Source organism: Tenrec ecaudatus, chromosome 14 (assembly GCF_050624435.1).
Source record: "Tenrec ecaudatus isolate mTenEca1 chromosome 14, mTenEca1.hap1, whole genome shotgun sequence".
NCBI lineage: Eukaryota > Metazoa > Chordata > Mammalia > Afrosoricida > Tenrecidae > Tenrec > Tenrec ecaudatus.
The window spans coordinates 103300212-103323688 of record NC_134543.1 but is presented as its reverse complement, the minus strand read 5'-3'; the positions used below and the strand labels follow the sequence as shown (position 1 = coordinate 103323688).

Genomic DNA, 23477 nt, shown 5'->3' with positions numbered 1-23477 from the left:
ATCAAGTCCATAAGTCCAATATTAGCCCATATGCCCGATACCAGTCTGTAAATTCCTCTTCAGACTCATGCAACACATAAAATGACGCCAAAGGCAGGAAGATCACAGGCTAGTGGGCAAAAAGTTTTGTGGGTCCAGTGGTGGTGGAAGCATCTCAGTGCTGCTGTGGGTCTCCACATGGCACCTCCAGCTCCAGGGCTTTGGCTCCATCAGCGTAGCTTCTTGTGTTTTGTCAACAGGAATGTCTCCCAGGGAGTCTGTGTGTCCTGCCTCCAGTGAGCTATTTATCTCCTTAGCGCCTCCAATTGAGATCGTCAAGCTGCGACTGGATTGACATCCTAAATTATACCCTTTCACGCTTAATAGTCTCAAGTTGACAACCACTTATGTAACTGCCACAGATGGGTACCCAGGGTGTCTTCAGCACTTGTGAACATTTGGTTTTCTTTTTAAAAATATATCTGACTCCAATGCCCTCATCCAAGCACTCTCCTTATGCCTCTTCTGCAAATTCACAGAAACTTCAGTCCATTCAGGAGCTCTGGCAGTGTAGTAGGTTACAGGTTGTGCTGCTAACCACTAGGTCAGCAGTTCAAAACCACCAGCCTCTGCTTGGGAGAAAGACAATGCTTTCTAGTCCTATAAAGAGTTACAGTCACAGAAACCCACAGGGGCAGCTCGGCCCCGTCCTGTAGGTTGGGTAGGCATCAACTTGATGACTGACAGTGAATTTTGAACCTTCATTTTTTCTGAGTAGATCCTTCTTTAGGCCCTGTCTGATCGACCTACGTTTTGCTTCCACTGTCCTGAAATGGATGCTGACACTGTTGTACTTTTGCTGTCATAGCTATCCAGAAGACCCCGGTGGCAAAATGTGTAGCCTACTGCTAACATAAAGGTTGGCGGTTCAAACCCACCCAGGGGCAGCATGGAAGAAAGGCCTGGCAACCTGGCTTCCCTTTACAGTGTCAAGCCAAGAAAGCACTTGTCTGTGGTGCATAGGATGCCAGGAGTCAGAATTAACATGCTGCCCCTGGGTTGGGATTTGGGGTGGGGGGGTATGGTAGTTGTAGGCTGCCGGGTATTGTTTGGCATGTTGAACATTCCACATGAGCAGTAGCATAATATATGTAGTCTTGTGACATTGATGGCGTTTTCTTTACTGATGAGTGAAGCTCATTGTATGGTGTTATATAGATAAACCGGGCTTAATGTGTGCAATACTTGAGGCAAAAGTAGCAAGGCATTCACAGCTGTCGAAGGACATGCTGTTTAGGTCAGCGTGCCTGTCATCCTCTGTCGGCTGTGTGCGCGCACATGCACGCTGGAGGAGGAGACAGGAAAGGTGGTCTCTCAGCCAGGCTCCAAGCTGGGCTAGATTAGGACTCTGATTACACGGCTAATTGGCTGAATGAAAAATAGGCTTTCTGCTTTCCTTTTGTGGGAAGCTGCCTCCCTGGGGAAACACCTGAAAGTCTTGACCACAGGTTGAAAGGCGTGTTTGTTTAACTGCATGAGACGCAGAGGGTTGGTGTATGGCCGAATTTGTGGTGGGCCTGGTCGTTTTAAAAAAAGAAGAAGAAATTGGCAAGAAACCATTTTACAGAAGAGCAGGGAGACAGAACTTAAAAAAAATATTTATAACATACTTAAGACAGAAATAGCACTCATGATAAATATTGGTCACAGTGTCAGCAAAGCCAGCCTTTGACTTCCTTACTAAAAAAAAGCACAGAAAGACACACAGCCATGCAGCTGGTCCCACTCAAAGCGACCTTCTCAGGGGTGTTTGAGGCTGTCAGTCTTCACAAGGGTAGACAGCTGCATCTTTCTCCCCTGGAGCAGCTGGTGGGTTTCAACCTGGGATGAGCAGTCCAGTAGTTACACAGCAGCACCCCGGCACCCTCTGGCCTCCTTGGCACTCCAAAGGCGACTCCTCTTTTGAGTCATTTCCTGGCCACCTCGGGGAGTGCCACCTGAGCCCAGGCTTTCTCCCCTCTGTCTCAGGTGCTTTCACCAACAAACCCAGACACACTACCATCCAGTCAGTAGCTGACTCATACGGGACAGGGCAGCACTGCCTCGGTGCGTTTCTGAGCGTGTAACTGTTTACAGGCGTGAAAAGCCCCGTCTTTGTCCCAAGGAGCCGCTGGTGCAGATCGCAGCCCACGTGTCACCACCACACCACCAGGGCACCTCTGGGGCTCTTTGAAGCGTGGATTTTGACCAAAGACACTTTTGAGCCAGGGTCTGTGCTTCCTACAGAGCCAGTCTTCCATTTTGCCATTGGTCAGAAAGTCCAAATTAGGTAAAGTAAGACACAGGTGAGGACTAACCAAAATCCCGGACTTGGAAGCAAGCCAGAGGGTCATGAGGTGACCTTGAGCCCTTCATGCGCTATTTCTCCCTAGGGAGAGTTTCCCAGGAGGCCCGCATTAGCCAGGTGGGTCCAGCCCAGGGGCTGGGTCTGAGGCCCCTCCTAGCTCCAAGCTGGAGGTGGGCCCCTCGCTGGCAGCTTGGGCCTCCAGCACTGACACCCTGCCCTCTCCCCACAGGGTATGACTTCTGCCAGGTCCTGCAGTGGTTTGCCGAGCGGGTGGACAGGATCATCCTGCTCTTCGATGCGCACAAACTGGACATCTCCGATGAGTTCTCGGAGGCCATCAAGGCCTTCCGGGGCCAGGATGACAAGATCCGCGTGGTGCTGAACAAGGCAGACCAGGTGGACACGCAGCAGCTGATGCGCGTCTATGGGGCCCTCATGTGGTCCCTGGGCAAGGTCATCAACACGCCCGAGGTGCTGCGTGTGTACATCGGCTCCTTCTGGGCACAGCCCCTACAGAACACTGACAACCGCAGGCTCTTCGAGGCCGAGGCCCAGGACCTCTTCCGGGACATCCAGAGCCTCCCGCAGAAGGCGGCGGTGCGCAAACTCAACGATCTCATCAAGCGGGCCAGGCTGGCCAAGGTAAGCATCCTGCTGCTCTCCAGCTGCACCCCACAAGCTGTCAGGCTAAGAACACAGCCTCAGGGTCCCGTGGTGCCGGTTGCCGTTAGATACCCCACTTCACGGTGAGCCCATGCACAGCCTCAACCAACACAGCCTGGTCCTGCATAACCCACCATCCCTGGGCGGGCAGAGCATTAGGATCCACAGGGGTTTCCCTGGCTGGTGTCTTGGAAGTAGGCTGCTATTGCATTTTTAAGTCGAAGCGCCCCTGTAACATATAACAAGCATCGTCATAACAGCACAGCCTGACACTGACAAGGATGGAGGCGGAGGCAGCTGGCTGTGAGGTGCCTTAGCCAGGAATCAAACCCAGGTCTCCCGAGTGGAAGGCGAGAAGTCTATCACTGAAGCGCCCCTGTCCCCTCAAGATCAGGGAGCCCTGCTTCAACCCCAGCTCCCAGCTCAAACCTGCTTCCTAACCCAGCACGTGGAGCCAACAGGGCCGCTGGTGTGGATTCCGGACCACAGGGTCCGTGGAGCCCTAGCGCACACAGGAAGGACAGTGCATTCACTTGTGGAAGCTCTTACTGAGTTAGGGGATGGACCCTGAGGCACTCTAAGCTCACCCTCAGCAGCTGGCACAGGTGGGGCACGGGCACCTGGTGCTGCCGGAAATCATTGTGGGTCTTCCTGATGCTACAGCCTGGCCCCAGAGGAGCCTGGGAGGAAAACTGGCTCAGTGGAACCCTTGGAGTGTGCTGGTTTGGGATCTATGCCCCCCACCCCACCCCTACTTGCACCGGCCCTGGTTTGCAGTCTCTGACTGTGCACATCAGGTCCCTGACTCCCCTCCCCTGAGTTGAGCCTAACAGGCTAGGTGGTATTCTGCCACCCGCCTTCAGGTGGTAGAATCAATGTCCCGGGTTCCTCAAGCACAAAAGCCTAAGACTCCTCCAAGAGAGAACACGGTGGGAGACTGTTCTTTATAAGTCACTGTTTTCCAATGCTGGAAGTGCCCTGAGCCTGTCTTGTCCAGGGAAGCCCAAACCCAGCTGATCATCACATGTACCCTGCCCAGAGCTCCTGCTGCAGGGGTGGGAGAGTGGTGTGTGTGTGTGTGTGTGTGTGTGTGTGTGTGTGTGTACATTCACAGTGTCTCTGTAAAGTTCTTAGGCTGTTCTAGAACCCGAGGTCTTTCCTGACTCCCTACTTTTAGGACAAGGCCAGGTGGTGATTTCCCCAGGGTCACCTAGCCCACTTGTGACAAGGCCAGGACTGGAGAGCAGGCCTCCTTGCTCAACATAGTTCTGACTTTGGGCCCCATCACTTCAGCGAAGACAAGCCAGCTTCCCGTCCACTGGTCCCTGGGTCAGGAAGCACACCTGTCCTCTCCATCTTCTGGCGGTCAGGAATTCCTACTCCTTCCAAGTTCATTTGCTTCACAGTCAGTGGTTTCTGGCCTGACCTTGGACCCAACAGGTCACCTATCTGGAGTTCTAACACAACTTTGCCTCTGCAATTCACACGACCCAGCAGGCCTGGGTCAGGACTACAGAGTCCACAGGCTGGTGGAGGAGGGTGGTGCCCACCAAGCCCCCTTGTTGGTGAGCTGTGTGCTGGTTGTGGGCTGGGCCTTGGTGGTTAAGGTGCTCTGAGGGAGGGTGACAGCTGAGTGACAGGTATCAGTGAGGGCAACAGGGGAGCAGGGGTGAGCTTTCCATCACCTCCACCTTCGTGCCAGCACACGTGGAGCAGCATGTCTCCTTTAGCCACCTCTGTCCTGTTAGACAACCTGGGCTGCCCATGTGCCTCTGCTGAGCCTAGTGTGCCCACACACACCCCTCCCCTGTTGCCTGGCCTGTGGGTGAGTCAATGCTCTCTATCCTCCTGGTGCAGGCTCCATCCTGGCCAAACCTCGGCCCTTTTGTCCAGCTCCCCATGGCAGTTGTGCTAACTGGTTTGATCCCCCATGCGAAGGCACCTCCCCGCAGTCTCTCCCAACGCGATTTCACCCTCACACTTGCCCTGGGCCTCCCTCATGGTGACAGGAAGCCTGGTTTTGCCTGTCCCATGAGCCCCTGGCATGTGGTGCACCCCTGTACAGGTCTCCAGCCTGTACAGATGAGGGCAGCCCTCCGCTGGTGCAGACACCCAACACCGCTGCACACAGCAGAGCTGCTGAACTAGGTCACGGCCTCTGCAGATGTCAGAAACCTCTGCCAACTGGTTTTTGCGAGCAGCCTTCGTTTGCCAGTTACTCCCGAGGGTCACAGTGACTCAAGACACAGCTGTGTCCAGTCATCTGAACACATCAGAGGCAGAAAACCCACTCATGGTGCCGAGCGACGTAGAACGTCGCCGCCGCAGGTCATGAGGCTGGCATGGACTGGGTGTAGACACACAGCTACTGCCCTCAGACTCCGAGAGCCATGAGAGCCCATGTGGAGGGTTGAGGGCAGCCAGCAGACTTGCTGCTGAGCTAATTTATGGGGCGGGGCCGGGGCGGCAGAGACCCACTCATGTTTGTTTCTTCCTAAGAACAGGCTCTGGCTCAGTCCTTTATGTAAAGGCACGTGCTAGAAGGACAATGTTTCCAGTCTGAGCCTCTCGGTGCCTGGGTGCCTGTGTGCCTGTGAGCAGAACCGCGCCCAGAAGGGAGGACAGGAAATGTCCCCAGCAAACCAGAAGCAGAACTCAGCACAAAGGCCCCAGCCACAAGCTGCTGACTTCGCACTACACCAGCTGGGCTTTCACTCGCAGGGACCAGGGGCCCCCTGAGTGCAAGTCTTTGGAACATGTCTGGGCCATCAAAATACCCTTGTACTGTGGAATCTTCATCTAATCTCCCCTGCGCCCATCTTCCTTGTGTGCACCGCCCTTGCTGAGAGCCTCCCACCCACATCCCAGGAGCTGCCCCGTCTGCCCCGGGCCTTCTGATTGGTTGGGCCTCATTTCACACACAAGGGCCTGAAAGCCCAGAAAGGGAGGCATCTTTCATCTGGTTAGCAGCCCGGGCATTTCAGAATAGATTCAGAACCGGGTTGGGGCAACTCCTAGGGCCAGGGGGCAGTCATGTGACCACTCCGCTCCAAAGTGGATTGCATTGGAAGGGGTAGACTAGAGAAACAAATCCACAGAAACTCATATATATATATGAGTTTTATAAAGGGTACGTGTACATTAAGAAAGCATCCCAACATAGTCCAGTCCAACCCCATAGGTACAACTTAGCCCATATGTCCGACACCAATCTAAAAAGTCCTCCTCAATCTCACAAAAGACACGCAATGGTATCACATGCAGGAGGAAAGCCGAATCAGTGACTGTGTAAGCATCTGAGTGTCCCACATAGCTGCTTCAGCATCCAGGGCTGCATCAGGGTAGGTCCATGTGGCTTCTCCTCAGGGATGTCTCATACGAAGTGAGCCGTGACAGTTGAGGCAGAGAACTAGCTAAGGCAGCCTCACATGCGTCCAACCATCACAGAACAAGAGACAGAAAGGTGAGGCTCGCCAAGCCATTTATCTCTCTGCCCTTCAATTAAACTGTCCTTCAATTAACCCCACGTGTTCATTGGCCAGGTTGGCACAATAAACCTACCTAACACGGGGGGCTCCTCACTTTCCACATGGATGGATCGCACCCTGTTGGTTCCCACAGAAGGTGGAGCTTCACTAAGCTGACTACTTGAAAGCGTGCTGCTGATCTGGAAGTTAATCCCACAGTTCGCAGCTGAGCGCTCAATCACCATGCCACTGGGGCTCCTAGATGGCACCTACGAGGTGTCAGCTCTGGCTTGGGGTGTGGAGTGTGTCTCATAGAGCACTGTCATGAGGCAGAATTCCTGGCCCATCCAAAATAAAGTATGTTCCACAGGGATCCGGCCCAGGTGTGTCAGGAGGGTGGCATGAGAGATGTGGTATCTTAATCCAGAGATCTCTGGAGTGTGTGTGTGTCTGTCTCGTTTTCACCCCGCTCTCTGTTTCAAGAACGGGAAGCCTCTTTTAGAGTTGGTTTCTGGTTAGCCTCAGAGCAAGCACGTCATGTGATCTCCATAGACATCCTTTGAGGGCTGTTTCTGTCCACGATGCTAGCCAAGCCACGGTTCAATGTACAGCTCTTTAGAGTTAGTTATTATTTTGGGAAATCCAGAAAAAGAAGAGGGGGTGAAAAATGGACTTGGAATAGATGGTTCTGTTTCGTTCCGATTGAAATAGCAAGATGAGGGAAATCGGCTCGCAGGAATCCCCAGCAGTGGCATTTTTATACAGCGAGTGAGCGGAAGTCCAGAGCGGGCCTCATGCTTTAAGAGCACACTGCCACGAACAGGACCACACCCACCAGGGGATCTGTGCTCAATGGGTGAGAGGTGCAGTTTGCAGAAGGAACCTGAAAGCCAGAGGAAAAGGTGAGGTCAGTATTTGTGGGAGCGCACAATGGCTCTGCAGAAACTGGCTTTGTCTTCAGAGCATAGTCTCCTCTTAGATCTGTATGGGGTGCAGAGCCTGGCTTGAGTTGTGTTCCTCCTGGGGGGACTGTGGCCTTTTTGAGTTAACCAGCTGGATGCTGGCTAAGGTGTGGGAGAGCCATTCTGGAATGGGTCATGAGTATATCACCCTTGACTGCCTAGTCCTCCATGGCTTTTTAGAAATAGCTCCACTGGCAGTCCGAAGCTGCTTGAGTCCATATACGGAAGCCTTGTCTCTTTGAAGTTCCACCTCACATGTCTGGGTGGGCCCTGTAAGTCCCCCTTGAAGACTGCTGAGGATCAGGCACCACTGTCAGCGCTAACTGTGATCTGCACAGAAGAGCAAACTACTGCGCAGCCTAAGTGACTTCGTGCCCGCCCCCATCCCCATCCCGCTGCATCTCACCACCCAGAGTTCTCTGAGTCGGTGATGTCATCATAAAATGGGCTGGTCCCCCGGCTTCAAATGTTCCCTGCCGGTTTCCAGCTGGACCTACAAAGACACAGGTCCCCGTGCACGTTGTGTGTTGCTTGCAAATGGGTGTTGCGCCCTCCCACACCCATGCTACTGCCCCCCAGGCACTGGCTGGGATTTCCCTGTCTGGGGTCCTATAAACATGTGGTGTTCGGCACAGTGAGATTGATGTGTGTCCGTGTGTGTCTGTGTGAGGACTGTGTATGCATCTGTCTACATTGAAACTATTGGGCGGGGGGGGGGGAGCTTCATTTCTATTCATCAACCCAGAGAAAACCTGCCGTTTTGATTCCTTTGATTCACCCCCAGTTGTTGCTTCTGGGGCTTTCCCAATCATGTCCACAGGGATGGCTGCATGGACCAAACTGAGAGGGCTCTGAAGCATCCAGGAATCGGTGAATTAAACTTGTGAGTTAAACACGTGGGACCTGAGTTCCCCGTGTTGCCCTTCAAACCTGTCTCCAAAGTGCACTGCTACCAGGCCGTTCCTCTTGGACTCAACATCCCCGTAGGGTGGAATCCCACTGCTGCACAGGAGTTCCACACCTGTCATTATGGACTGAAGCAGACTGCCACATCCTCCTCCTAGGTTGGAACTGCTGCCTTCTCATTAGGCAGCTCAGAGCTTTAACTGCTGTGCCACCAGGGGCCTTGTTCTTGGATTGTCCCCAGCTAAAGTCAGATGCGTAATTTCCACCCCATGGGAAGCCAGGATGAGCGGTGGAAGACTAGTGCCGACTCCATCGCACCTGACTGGCTGCGTGACCTTGAAGCCACGAGAGGTCCCTTCCAGGCCCAATGCTCCATGATTCTATGACTAAGAAGTTACCTTGTCACTTGATAGGCTTTGTAAAGGCGGAGATCACGCGAGGAGACTGGCCCTGGGAAATGGTCTTCGGGCAGGAGCAGGTAGCTCCACAGAGACAGCGCAGCAGGCAGGAGACCCTCCCAGAACAGGCCACTGGGACTCCTTGCAAGTGCAAGCTGAGGCTGAGAACTGCCATCAGCAGGGACAGGTCACCCGAAGGTCATGATTCAGGTCATGCTGGGCGGTAGAGAGGGGACGGAGTTGGCAGCTAGCATGACATCTGCACATGAGAGGTGCCTGGGCACTGGTGGCCTGTTTGAGGGCGTCTCATTGTCCAGCAGCCATGGTCACCAACCAGTAGATGCTACAAGGTATAAGAAGAGGGAGCAGGTGCTCTTGGCCACCAGGAAGAGGGCACCAATTCAGATGAAGGGCTGATCCAGAGCCTTCCCTGGGCTGAGACCTGTCTACTCTGAGGTTCCAAAACCAGATGTCTCTGCTAGGTGACAAGGAAGGCCCCCTGGTGGTGTACAGTGGAGCAGGTGTTGGGCTGTTACTGAAAGGTCAGCAGTTCAAGCCCACCAGCTGCTCTGCAGGAAAAAGGCAAGGCTCTTTGTTTCTCTAAAGGGCTCCATCCACGGAAACCTGATGGCGCCGTTTCACTGCCCTGTCGGTGTTCTGTGAGCAGCCCGGGTGCTGTAGTGGGTACGAGTTGAACTGCAAGCATGTGGTCTGGAGTTCGAAACCGCCAGCATCTTCACAGAGAGAGACTGGGCTTTCTACTCACATAGCAGTGTCTTTCTTGAAACCCGCAGGGGCTTGCTGTGAGTCAGCGTTGACCAGATGGCAGTGAGTTTGGGTTTTTTATAGGGTGGATGTGCTTTGTAATCCACAGGATGGCAGTGGGTTTGGGAAGGAGACAGAGGGCAGCCACTCCAGCCCGGGTGGGAGTTCATTTGGGGCTGGCTCCAGAGCAGGGCCACAGGCCTGGTCCAACATCCCAGAAAGACTGGGGCAGAGGAAATGATGTCAGGGCAGCAGCAGGCTGCTCCCCCATGAAGTAGGGCCGCCCCTTCAAATCCTTCACAGGGCCCTTCCCCACGGGTTCGCTGCTCTTGGCAAGGAATGACTCCACTTACTCCTGATTCAGCTGATGTTCCAGGAGGCCATTCCAGCTGTAATTCTGAATGTGGGAGTTCCCAGACCTTGGGTTTCTCTGGCTCTCTTAGAGAATCCTGTAAACCTTTTAAGCTGCTGTCAGTTTAAAAAACACAACATGTTTTCCAGGGACAGACTCGGGGTTACTTCTCCAAACCTTGCATCTCCAAGAACAGGGACGGGGAAGTTAACATCGTCTGGCCCGAGCACGGCAGCTCTCGCTTAGATGCACTTCATTTCAGGGTGCTTATCTAAGCAGAGGGTTGGGAGCTACGCCTGCCCTTGGAGCTGTGGAATATTTCTGCTCACCTCCTACATTTCATTTCTCTCCTCTGCCACAAAATTACAGTAGAGGCCTGCTCTCTGGATTTCCCGTAGCTACATAGCCTTTTGCTTTTTTCAGCCGCCACTCTGTCTTTCATCCTTTCTTATTTGACTTATTGCACTGGACTTCTCAATCGCTCTGTAGGATCCGGTAGAGACAAAGAGAACTTGTATAAAAGAACATTTCTTAATGTCTTAGAAATGCAAAAGCAGTAGAAGAGTGGGAATGTTTGGGAAGAGTGTGACAAGAGCCCACTGAGCCCTCCCTCTGGGGGATGCATGAACACCCAACACCCCATACCGCCATCCCTGGGGTAATGCTCCTGTGCCTGCTGCCAGCATGGGCCCTTGCTGGTCCCATGTAGAAATGACTGGTGCCTCCTGCCAAGATATTTGGGCATGACATGTCTGTGTCCACAGAGCTTGTGGGAATCCTCATCTCGTCCTTCCCGGGGCACAGATTTCTGGGTAGGTCAGTGTTTACATCTGCCTCCCAGGCATCAGCCCCAGCTCTAGTGTGATTTTCTCTTAAGGCTTCTGGCTAATCACTGAACTTCCATCTCTCCCACCCAGACCCCTCACTTCACACAGAAGGAACCACAGCTGGGGAGCAGGGATCACGTGTCGAATGTCCAGTACCGTGGTGGCTGGGAGCCTTCCTTTCCAACAGTTTAAAAGGAGCCACTTACCAACTAGTTATTATATGCAATCAGTAGCTAGCTGAGTTCGGTTGCACTCAGTCGGCTATAGACATGTGTTGTGGGTTTGATCCTGGTGTCGATTTGTAGCTGAAGAGACTGTTCTAGAGTCGGCATGTGCCCAAGGGTTTCTTGGCGCTCATCTTTATAGGCACTCTTCACTACCCTTCTCTTCCCTCGCAGAGCTGCTGGGTGGGTTAGAACCACCAATCTCTTGCCTAGCACAGGGACCTTTACACCGTAGGCATGGAGACAGCCCTTACCAAAGACTAGAATTGATGCCGTGGAAGCATATTCTCCCTGGAGCCTGTCCTTATTGCCTTCTCCTCCTCCAGGTACACGCCTACATCATCAGTTACCTGAAAAAGGAGATGCCGAGTGTATTTGGAAAAGAAAACAAGAAGAGGGAGCTTATCAGCAGGTTACCCGAAATCTACATCCAGCTGCAGCGAGAGTACCAGATTTCTGCAGGGGACTTTCCCGAGGTCAAGACCATGCAGGTACTAGAGCCCGTTAGTACGCCCGGGACAGGGAAGGGGGTGGAAACACAGTGCCATGTGGTCCAGCTGGTCACTGGTGGCCTGGCAATGCCATGGGCTAGGCTCAGGGAGAATGCCACCAGTCCACATCCCTCATGGGGAGCTGGGACAGACGCTCCCAAGACTAAAGCAGACAGTGCCTTCCTCCAGGACTTCTAAACACAAGGGGACATGTGACCTGAGGAGGAGGCGGAACACGTGTCTGCTTGCCTCCGGGAGCAGCTGCCTCTTTTGCCATGAGACCAGAAGGACTGGATGGTGCCTGGCCACCGTTACCTAGCATTGTGATCAAGAGTCTAGAAGAATCCTGATCAGAGCGGGGGGATAAAATGTGGGACGGAATTTCTTTTCCTTCTTTTTGTAGTGGGGGTGGGGTGGGGCAGTTTCTAATTATCAACAGAATCCAGAGTTTGTGGAGCCACTGAGGCTGAGTGAGTCCTTTTCTTGAAATTATTGCCTAAAGGCTATCTTCACATTTGAAACCAAAACTCAAACGAAACTGCCCTGCCCTCCCAACAGTGAGCTCAGACAGCAAAGCTCCCGTAGGTGGAAGGGCTTGGTCCGAGGCTATGGGGCTCTGTTCACATGGCTGGACTCCATTTGGTGCTCTCAGGACTTGTCCTTCAAGGTCAGCATTGGGTACCTTGAGCCTGGTTTCAGAGACTGGCTAGCTGTGACTGAGTTTAGCTGCATGGCTTGGCCAGTGTGTCCACCTCCCAACAGTGCCAGACTGAGCATCTTTTTCTCCTGAGCAGGGACCTGTCTGAACTGAAGGCCACAGTCCTAAACTCAAGAGCCTGCAGCCACCAGTAGAGAGCCCGAGTGAGGGAAGCAGGCCCAATGAGCAAGAAACCCCTCGGCCCTCTCTGACTCCCTGTGCTTTCCCCACGTGGATTGCTTCTCCATGCTTCTGCGTACAGGGAGAGCTGGTCCGTGGGTGCACACCCGGCCTCTGCTCAGTGGGGAGACCCCGCAGCCCAGCATTGATGCCCCGTACCGTATGGGTCTGGGTTGTTCCAGAGAAGCCAGCAGCGGGGTCTGTAAAAATGTCTGGCCGTCTAATGTGGGCTCAACTAGTGAGAACATACCAGGTAGGTGAGGCCGAGAGTCCCTTCCTGTTGCCTGCAGTCTGGACACTGCCAGTCATGCTGTTCATGAGCCTCGGCGAGACAGCTCAGAAGTCGGCGTGTGCCAGGGGACTGGGCCTGCGTGTTTGTGCCAGTTCACTGGGGGGCATGAGGGGTGGGTAGGAAGGGATGAGGAAGGGGAGCTGCAGGGAGAAGGGCAGGCCAGACGTGGAGGGAAAGTAGATGGGCGTTAGCAGGGCAGGCTCTGATCCTGTGCTGTTTATCCTCTAAAGTGAATTTGGTGTCGTATAGACCTTTACTTACCGTGTAGTTTACACATGAACATAGGGGTGGCCAACTCTTAATGTTCGGGTGGAGCGCAAGTACATCTGGCATGTGTTGCCTTCTCAGAAATGACATCGTGGCTGTCTCAGAAACAAACGCAGAAGCATCTTGTCTTCTTCCCGAAGAGCAGGCGTCCCCGCCCTCAGAGAATGAAATAGTATATTCCCGGGGTGGCAGGCTAACTTGAGGGCTCACCGAGGCCTCTTGGGACAGTGCCCTGCATTGGTTCCCCCCAGCATCCTCTTGGGTGCGAGGCCAGCAACCCAGAACCAAACTTTAGGGCAAAAGTTTTTCTGACATGCCTTCAGGGAACGCAAGGTCACAATGACACCCACTCCTCACTTAGCAACGTGGGTAGGCTCCAACGGACAATGGGGTTGTTATGCAAAGATCGGTGTGACGGGGGAAGTGGAGGATGGCCCTATATACTTGCAAAGTGGGGGACGGCTCCATCATTACCTAACTGCCAAGTTGCTGAGCACCGCGGCCCAGCCGTGGCGATGCACACCCTTCATCTTCACCGCTAGTCTCTTCTCACTCCTCGGAGTTGGTGACTGCCACACATACACCGTTAAGGGGCCAAACAGCTGGACAAGAGGGTCGCCACGGTTGTCAGTGTGAAATGATGGATGCCAAGGTAGTCAATTAAGTGCGGGGGAACTGTATTTATGAAGGGAACCAGGCCTGTCTGGGCCCACCAGGAGCTGCCCCAGGGAGAACCGGCCATAGCCCTAGTCTGGCTCCCTGTCATCTGATCTTAGGCTCACCACCGTTGCTCTGGACATCAAGTGGGTCGTGGGTGCGTGGTAGTGACTATTGTGCTGTCCTCCTCTTCTACTTCACGAGGCCTCTTTCTAGGACGTGAGTATATCACCCTCCGTGGCTCACAGGGAGCTCGAGGAGGCCAGCGTGAAGTCTCTCCCCCTGTTCGTTCCTGGACCAAACCAGTCAGTGGTGACTCACGGGTCAGGTCAAGACAGGAAACTGTAGAGCCGAACATGCGTCTTGGAGGTTGTTACCCTGTGCTTCCCACCATGTGCCTGTCAGCGCATCAGCCTGCAGCCTTCAGTTGGGGATGCAACTGACCGTCGGGAAGACCAAGCTCTTAGATAGAGGAGCTGATACCAATGGCTCCAATAGAAAGTAAATGTTCAGAAAACGAGAGTGGCAACCTGTGTACAAATCTGCTTGATACCTTGGATGGATGGATTGTGATACAAGCTGTAAGAGCCCCCAGTAAAATGATCTTTAAAAAAGAAGACGACCACCAACCCCCTCCACCTAGACGGCTAAGGAGCAGCATGAGAAACAGAATGGATTGACGCTGACGAGGACTCCTTCGCCTGGTTGGGACCCACGGTGCTCCGGGAAGCAGCAGACCAGGTGTCCAAAGTAAATCTGCACACGGCCGCTCTAAAGTGAGGACCTAGGTGCGCCTTTGAGGATCTAGGTGCGCCCGCCAGATGCACCTGGACTGGGGTGCAGGTGAGGAGTGTTGAAAGGACCACGGACTGCTGAAAGGAGACTCCCCTCTGCCCAGGAGGACGAACCGCCAGCAGGAGGGCTCCTCAGAGGCGAAGCTGGCCAGCCCTCGGCCCACAGACGTGGGCCGCGTCATCAGGTGACCCGTCCCTAGAAAGGGACATCCTGCTTGGTAAAGTCGAAGGTGAGTGGAAAAGAGGAAGACCCTGGATGAGATGGAATGACCAGCAACACGGCTACAGCCATGGTGCAAACCTAGGGATGGTCTCCAGGGCTGCGGGGACCAGGCCCTGTTTTGTTCTGTCCCCACCGAGGGCAGCGCTGAGGACACCCAGCCCCAAGAGAGGCCCTAGGATCAGGTCAGGGGGCAAAGCTGCCTGGGCCTGACCCACCCACTTTGAGGAGGGGTCCCGTTGGCCACAGGAATGTGTTCTTACTGTGGAATGAGGGGAGCAAGAGGAAATGCTGCCCTTCCTGTTGACTCCTATGCATGCAGGCCCTCCTCCTACGTGGAGAATTTGGAGCCTGGAGCTGATGAGTCAGCAGCACTTCAGCAGCAGAGCCAGCAGCCTGTCTGGGTGCTCAGGCTGACCTGAAAACTGCTCACTCCTGGGGAAGGCTGGGAGGGCGTGGTCCGGGAATAGTCTCCAAGGGACCTGGCCACTTTCCTGGGAGGGAATCAGGAGACCTGGTTTGTTGTCTTTTGGTGGCTCTATGTGTTGGTGAGAAAGATCTTTAAGTTCCCTCATGTGCGCTCATCCCAATAAAAGGATAGGTATTGTTGATTCAGTTCTGTCCCCCAAACATGTTAGAATTCTAACCCGATACCTGTGGAGAGGAGCCTTGGTGGAGTAGTGGCAAACGTGCTCAGCTGCCAACCCAAAGGTCAGTGGTTCAAACTCAACAGCTACTCCATGGGAGGATGATGGGGCAATCTGCTTCTGGATAGACTGACAGCTTCAGAAACCCTATGGGACAGTTGGACACTGTCCTGTCGGGTCGAGATGGCCATGGGTTTATACCTGAGGATACAGTCCCATTTGGGGACAGGGTTTTCTCTATTGTGATAGAGGCCATGCTAGAGTGGGCTCTGTCTTCCATCTAGTGCCTGTTGAAACAGGAGAAGAACAGACTAGACACAGGAGCAATCACAGACGGAAGGGCCGTGGCACCACGGGGAGCCCACCCGGCAATAAAGGAGCAAGGGTGAGGAGAGCCGGTCCCTGGGGTTCTCGCCCAGGTTGTGAGAAAGACATCTTTGGGGCTCACAGCCCCCCACTCCTGGTCTTTCCCACGGGGCAGCAGGGAGAAGGCTGTTCATTTTTGCTTCCTGCACTCTTGGTCAGACCTGGGTACATGGGGACCCGGGGAAGGAGAGTGGCTGGTCTGTGTCCTGCAGGCCCTCCAGGCGGGATGGCAGTGGAGGCCTCAGTAAGTAGGTGGCCAATTCCCTGGCTGGTTGTCCAGAGACTTGCCAAGGCGCCCAATCCCCTGCAGGCTGCTGGGAAGCGTGGGCCGCCTGCCCTCATTGGTCCACTTGGCCAGACACTGGGGCTCCGTGTGTATGTTCAGCACCGTAGCGGGGTAGGTGTACACAGGCTTGTCTCCCAAGGCAACTCTGGGATTGTTGGGTAGGATCCCTGCCCCTCTGCCGGGTGTGGTTTTCCCATGCCAGGCCTCCTGCATGACTCAGCTGTTTGCATTGTGTGTTGCTGATGTTGGGGGTGGCTGATGTTGGGGCTGGGGACTCTGATGGAGTGGCCAGAGACTCCAAAACCAGGTCTGCACCACGCAGATGGTGCAGAGCTGGCTACTTAAGAGTCTTTCCGAGGCCCCTCTGGGGAGATTCGTGAGGCTCCTTAGCTCTCAGCGCAGCTCTCACTGCAGCTCAGGCTCACGGCGTCACTTCCAGATAGCAGCAGAGACCTCAGCCCTGCGGTGCACCTTGGAGACTGTAGTTTGAACTCTTCACCCTAAAATGCCGAGCTGTGGGGGCAGTGGGCATGAGCAGGGGCCCTGTAGATATTAAGAAAAGGTTGTATAAGAATTATACAAAGATAAGCTTTTTTGTGTGTTTGTGTGTGTCTGTGGTGTGTGTGTGAGAGAGAGAGAGAGAGAATATTAAAAAATGTTAGCAGAGGTTACTGCTGGATGATGGGGTTATAAATGGATTTCTTTTCCTTTTGCACACCTGTTTTTTCTCAATTTTTTACAAATTAAAAGTATGGATATTTATGACAGCATAAAGTTTTGTTTTTCCTAACTGCCTGCCATGGCCCTCTCATCTCCCTCTCAGGCAGCATCTCAGAAAGGTGGGCAGTGCAATGGCCCTTCTTGGGTCCACCCTATAGATTTATTCACACAGAAGGATTTTATCGAGAGCCCATAGATACGTGTCCCCACCTGGGAGTCTTGGCATTTATTTGGCAAAACCGCTGTTGGAGATGTTGCCCTTTGGGTCTTGAGGCCCCTGCTGTGCAGCAGGGCAGGGAGGGGCAGGGGTAGGTAGAAAGGCTCCTTTCCAGCAGAGAACAGGTGGCTGTGAGGGCTGGGCAGCCCCTGGTGCCCTGCGAGGCAGCTGAGAGGCTCTGAGCTCCCTACTCAGGCAACAGCTCCTCAGCCTCAGTTGTCGGCTGTCATGGTTGGTTCGATTCCTCTCCCTGGTAGTGGCCTGGCTTTGAACTTTCTAATGATTCTTCTGTCTCATGTCTCCATGGTATCCTTTTTTTTTTTTGCCAAAACTTTCTGAAATGGACAGTAATTAAGAAGCAACTGTCCATCCATTATAGCACAAGCTCCTCAAGGGGAGGCACTGGCTTTTCGTGTATTGACTAAAGTCCCCAGGCCCACAGAGGACCTGGCTCTTAGTAGAGGACTGAGAAATGGTGAAGGGGAGGGAGGGGGAATGGATGGATGGATAAATAAATGAAAAACAAATGAACAAGAGAGGTAGGATCGTTGCTGGGCATCTTGCAGTCTGATCCCATCTCTCCAAGCCTCCAGCCATGTGTCTCCCTGGCACCTGTGCTCCTGTCCCATCTGCTGATGAGAAATGGAGCCGAGACCCTTCTTTGCCCTGCGGGCTGGATTCCTATGCTTGCGCTCCATCCCTACACCTCGATAGCAATTGATCTGTCTGTTTGTGTGAAATGACACGAATTCAGTGGCCCTGCCTGTGACCCATGCACCTGGCCAGTCTGTGCCCTAGTGAGGCTGTTCATGCACGATTCCAGTGACCCAGCCCCATGGGCTCAATCCTGAGACACCAAGCCCCCTGGTATTTTGTCTCTAGTTAAGGTACCTTAGCTATGTTTTGTTTTCGTTTTTAACTGAGCCCTTGAATAATCATTTTACCCAAAGATGGCACATCTGTTACAGCTTCATGTCCCAGATGAGTGAAGACGAATTCCATGTCAGGAGAGCTGGTGTTCAGTCTAGGCTCTACTGGAACTTCTGGAGGCCGACTTCTGGAGGCCGGCTATACAACAAGGATGCTTGCCCTTCTTTACAGCCAGGACTGTTGTGAACATCAACTGATGGGTGTAATAAAGTCATATTAATACTAACAAAAAACAAATCCAACTCACAACTCACAGTGACCCTACAGATCAGCTAGAACTACCCTTGTGGGATTTTGTAAATCTCTACAAGAGCAGAAAGCCTTATCTGGATTTGAACTGTTGATCTTGCGGTTAGCAGCCTAAGGCATAACCTATTAACGCTGCCAAGACTTTTAAAAAAGGCAGGTTGAAGGAAGACTGTATCCAAGTCCCAGAGGGTCACCATAGTCACTGATACAGCTGTCAGTAGGGATTAGCTACCATCGGAAAAAAAAAAAAATCATACGTCACATGCAACTCATCTCTGGCTCCAAAGATCTCTAATCATTTCCTAGTGTTGCCTGAAAGTACAAGAACAGAAATGTATTGTTACCATCCTGAAGGCTGGGGGTTTAAATTCAGGGAACTGTGGATTCCTTCTTTTTTTTGTTGTTGCTTTTTAAAATGTTTTATTAGGGGATCATACAACTCTTAACACAATCCATACATACATCAATTGTGTAAAGCACATCTGTACATTCATTGCCCTCATAATTTTCAAAACATTTGCTCTCCACTTAAGTACTTGGCATCAGGTCCTCTTTTTTGTCCCCTCCCTCCCCGTTCCCCCTCCCTCATAAGCCCTTGATAATTTATAAGTTATTATTTTGTCACATCGTGCCCCATCCGACGTCTCCTTTCACCCTCTTTTCTGTTGTCCATCCCCCAGGGAGGAAGTCTCTGTGGATTCCTTCTGAGGGAGAGTCTGCTCTAAGCCTCTCTCCTACCATCTGGTGATACAGGCAGCCGTGGTGTGTGTATGCTGCCATCTGCCCATGGCCACCTTCCCACCAAGTGGCTCCCGTGGGCTCGTGTGTAGGATACCACTCAGAATGGAGTGGCTCCCGTGGGCTCTCTTCTGTAAGACACCACTCAGATTGGACAAGGGCCCAATCTACTCCAGCATGGCCTCATAGTGGTGTGTTTGGTATGTACTTCAGGTGGCCTTCACAGCAGCCCCCTCTTATTTCCAAACAAGGCCACATTCACAGTTAGCAAGGTTAGGGCCCTTGGATGCGGGCCCAGTTTCCTCCATAACACTGTCTGATAACTGGTAAGTTGGGATATGCACCCCCCGTCTCCCCCCAGGCGAGCTGGAGAATTTGGCGTGCGCCCCCTGTAGGGTTTGCTTCCTGAAGAGTCAGCCTGTGACCCAGCGGGTGTGCTTTTGTCCCCCTCAGGAGCAGCTGGAGAACTATGACTTCACCAAATTCCACTCGCTGAAGCCCAAGCTGATCGAAGCCGTGGACAACATGCTGGGCAGCAAAATCGCATCACTGATGAACCTCATCAGCCAGGAGGAGACCAGCATGCCCACCCAGCTGGTGCAGGGTGGCGCCTTCGATGGCACCTCTGAGGGCCCCTTCAACCAGGGCTACGGGGAGGGGGCCAAGGAGGGTGCTGATGAGGAGGAGTGGGTGGTGGCTAAGGACAAGCCCGTGTACGATGAGCTCTTCTACACGCTGTCGCCCATCAACGGCAAGATCACGGGTGTTAATGCCAAGAAGGAGATGGTCACCTCCAAGCTGCCCAACAGTGTCCTGGGCAAGATCTGGAAGCTGGCCGACTGTGACTGCGACGGCATGCTGGACGACGAGGAGTTCGCGCTGGCCAAGCACCTTATCAGGATCAAGCTGGACGGCTACGAGCTGCCCAGCAGCCTGCCCTCCCACCTTGTGCCGCCCTCCCACAGGAAGTCCCTGCAGAAGTTCGACTGAGAGGCAGGGCCACAGGCAGGGCCTGGGGAGAAGGTTGGGAGCTAGGGACCTGTCCTGAGGCCTGCTCTGCTACTAACTCACTGGGGGTCTTGGGGAGGGCACTGCCCCTTCCGTGTCCAGCTTCACTGGGAAAGCAGATGCCAGACAGGAGATGTTCTCTAAATGCCCGAGTGTCTATTGAAATAGGGGGAGGGAAGGGAGGGAGAGGGCTAGCAGGATCAGAGGCTGAGAAGAAATAGGAACCCTGTCCAAAGAGTACTCAGAAGCCAGGGGAGCTGGGTGGGGGGTGGGGAGCACTTTCTGGATCCCAGCAACCCTGAGAGGTGAGTGGTTGTTGAACCTTCTGGGCAACCTCAGCCGTGCACTGCTCTGGGAACGTCCTCTAGTGCCTGTCTGTCCCCCAGAGGACTGCCCCAGGGTGAAAAGGTGATCTTATTTATTTTGTCTCCTGTTGTTTTTAGAGTAGAACTGTCCACCAAAGAGAAGCTGGACGGATGGGGAGGAGGTGCTGCCCCTGGCATGCCTGCCTGCCTCCAGGCTCTCCCCTCTGTCCCAGCACAGAGCACTGCTGCCCCGCTGCTCCCTCCCCAATCCCCCTCCACAGCCTTCCAGGAAAGTTGTGTTCCTTGGGACATTGGAACCCGAGAGCTTTACGAACCCATTGGAGAGATTCCTAGAACGCCTCTCTGAGTCACTAGGAAGCCTAACCCTGTGGCGCCCAGTCTGCTCACGAAGAGAAGAGCACGTTCCATTCAGTCAGCAGGTCGGAGGTCCCCAACCACTCCCTGTGCCATGGGCGCAGTGGACCCCGGGAGCAGAAGAGGCGGTTAGGAGAGAGAGCAGTCTGCTACAGCTAGACGGTATTTTTGTAGGAAATAGGTTATTTTTGTTATGTCCAGGTTTGTGGTTTCCTGCACAGAATAAAAAAGCAAGGTGGTGGTCATGGCACCAGCGGCAGGCAGAGTCTGGGCACATCCCTCATGCACACCCCAGCCGAGGCCTCAGGCTGTGGTGGTGGGGTGGCAGGCTCATTCTCAAGGCCACCCTACCTGCCATGGCTGGGCCACCCTGCAGCAAGGCTGCCTGCCAGGGCGTGGGCCCGGCTCACCCTCCTGCAATGGGAGAGGGACAGGACACCGAGATGCCTTGGAGGCCGGCACAGGAGAGGAATGAAATTGGAGCACTCCCATGAGACCTTTCCACATGCCGCCCCCACTCTGTCACCTGCATGTGGTGACATCCCGGCCAGAGCTGCAGGCTTGGATCAGGGATTTGTTTGGGAGGAACCTTTTCACCAGGTCCCAGTCACTGAGCCCAGAGACGGCCATCTGCATCTTCACGAGGAGCACTTTCAGAGGACTGGCACCCAGACAGAACCCTGGGGTGCCAGCCCAGAGCCCACCAAAGACCACAGGAGAAGAGAAGGCACTTGGTCCACAGGTGTAAATTAGAAGTGCCAAGGTTGGTTGGTTTTCCCGTCAGAATTCTTTGGCTCCTTGGACTCTGCTCACCTGCCGCATAGAAACACAGAACTATATGCACATATATATCTGTGTCATATGACCTCACAGACTGCACTAAGACTGTCTGTGTTTTAATTCTCATGTCTGGGTAGCTGGCCAGAGTTTGACTGTGTGGAGATAGGAGAAGATTCAGAGAGGCAGCACGCTAAGGCGTCTGGGTTCTACATGCAAGGAAACCTCTCCGAGCCCCAGCACCTTTGGCTGGGGGTCAGGGCACAGGGTGTCTGGTAGCTGTTTTTTTTTTTTTTTTTGCAGAGGCCTGGTGGTGATCTTAGAAAACAAATGTAGGTCACACATCCATTTTTATAATGTCCTTTCTCAGAAGGTGAAGTTCTTGGAGCAAGTTGGTTAGAAAGGAAAGTACCAGAGAACCATCAAGACAGGGCAGCCAACACTGCCTCAGTCTTCTAGGGCCAGCATGGAGCTCCCGGGTCTATATCCAATCCACCTGTAGGGCCACCTCAGGTCCCCACAACCCGCCAAGGTCTACACTGCTTGTCTGTATGTGGTTTCAAGATGTTCATGGAAGGATTCCATTCTCTTCTCCATTCCATTTTTCCACGAACTTGAAGCCTCTGGTATTTCCACAGTACTCCCCCCCCCCCCCCGTGTTTGGGTGCCTTCTGTGCAGTGTGTACATACATGAGTAGAGGGTGGGAGTAGGTAAACCAGAGCTAAGAACTTACCGAGTGCTCTCTGTGATACCACAGCAGGAAAGCTATAGAACCGGAAGTCTTGCTGGGGTGGGTGTCTGTGAAACCTCAGCCTACCCCTCCCAAACTCAGCTCTCAGGTAGCTATTCTGCTCAGGAGACCCTCCTGAACCGTCCTGCTAAAGAAACCGGGTACTGTTGAGATGTGCAGAACACATATCCCCGCCTCCCGTGGCACCCTTCCTCTGCTGCCTGCTCCAGCCCAGCCTCATCTTTTCTCCTGTGAGTCCACCCACGGCCTCTTGGATGGGTGATTCTTCCCGAGGCAAAGCTGCTCCTCAAACTGGCTGTCATTCATCCAGAGCGAGAGCAGGTCCCCTTTGCAACACTTGTCATCAGGCAGCAGTAGCATCTTCAGATTTGGGGCCACCCCTCCCAGGCTCATAGGCCCTTGAGTTGTGGAGCTCTTGTTACCTGTCATGGGGCTGGACAGGATGCCTGCTGCCCTCCTCCCAGCCCTGCCACCACCCTGCCTGCCTCTAGGCTCCTTCCTGGCCAAGGTCTTTCCCTGTGATTCTGTGGCGGCTCCTATGGGAGTAGCCTGGGCTGTCCCGCGAATGTCTTACACGATCTAACCTGAACGATTTAACCACCTAAATCACACCTGAGTAGGTAGCGCCTGCACCTTTTTCACTTTGCACCTTAACACTTTCCCCTTCCGCCCAGAGAAGTATGTAGAAGCCAGCCCCTTGGAGAGAAGGGAAGCACTGGACAACGAGTTGTCTCCATGGAGCATGACCAGAGAAGGGCGTGTTTAGGGCAGACCGCCATTGAGTTTATTCCGGCCTAACTTATGAGTGTATGAGGTTACACGTCAAATAACCAATGCAGTTAATACACCATGCTTTTATATATATTGTAATCTTGTTTAGAAATGTCAAATGAACACAGAGTCTATTGATCAATAAAACTTGTGAAAAACCACCTTTTTTTCCACTGCCTTCTGGCTTTTAAGAGAATAGGGGCCAGCTGTCTGAAAGCAAACTGGATCCATTTGGAAAAGACACAGGCATTCAGGAGGGGGTGTACCCCTGCTTCATGTCTTTCCTGGAACCCCCAGGCCCCCTGCCTCTGGGTGAGAGAGATTCCTGGGACCCAGCTACTTTAGAAGGAGGGCAGTGCAGAGAAGCCCTGTCTGCAAACCAGCCCCAGCTGGGAGGCAACCCAAAGCTGCTGTGGGCCACAGACTCTGGGCCGTTCAACACCTGCCTCCTGTCACTGAGCATGGTCACTGAAGACAAGGCCTTGCCACAGTGGGAGCAGGCTTCCCCAGCAAGGAGGTCAGATAGCATGCCTGCAGGTGACCTGGTACTAGGTGGAGCCCTGTCTGCCTCACCACATGGTGGCCTGCCTGCACAGTGCAGACATTTGGGGCCTTCCTGACCCTGTTGGTGATCTTCACCTGAAATCCCCACCAGTTGTGCAGTTTTGGTGAGATGGCCCCACCCCCTACTGCCAGGGAGGGTCCTGGTTAGGGTTAGCCAATTAGACACAGGAACTGACATGTGGCCAAGTCAACCCATGAAAGCCAAGCCTCCTGCCCCATAATGTTCCTCCGAATTCTTAGGAAAGATGTTTGTGTGGCAGCAAGACTTGGTGCGACAGGTGAAA

At 53.5% G+C, this 23477-nt stretch overlaps 1 protein-coding gene across 1 annotated transcript in view; it reads left to right on the top strand.

Moving 5' to 3' along the window:
• Positions 1-22790, top strand: part of EHD4 (EH domain containing 4) — a 78230-nt gene extending 55440 nt beyond the window's left edge. Inside the window, exons 4-6 of the mRNA XM_075531611.1 lie at positions 2556-2968; positions 11217-11381; positions 19095-22790. Of these exons, the coding sequence (XP_075387726.1) occupies positions 2556-2968; positions 11217-11381; positions 19095-19631 (1115 nt within the window). The 3' untranslated portion in view covers positions 19632-22790. The remainder of the gene's footprint in view (positions 1-2555; positions 2969-11216; positions 11382-19094) is intronic.
• The last annotated feature ends 687 nt before the right edge of the window (positions 22791-23477 follow it).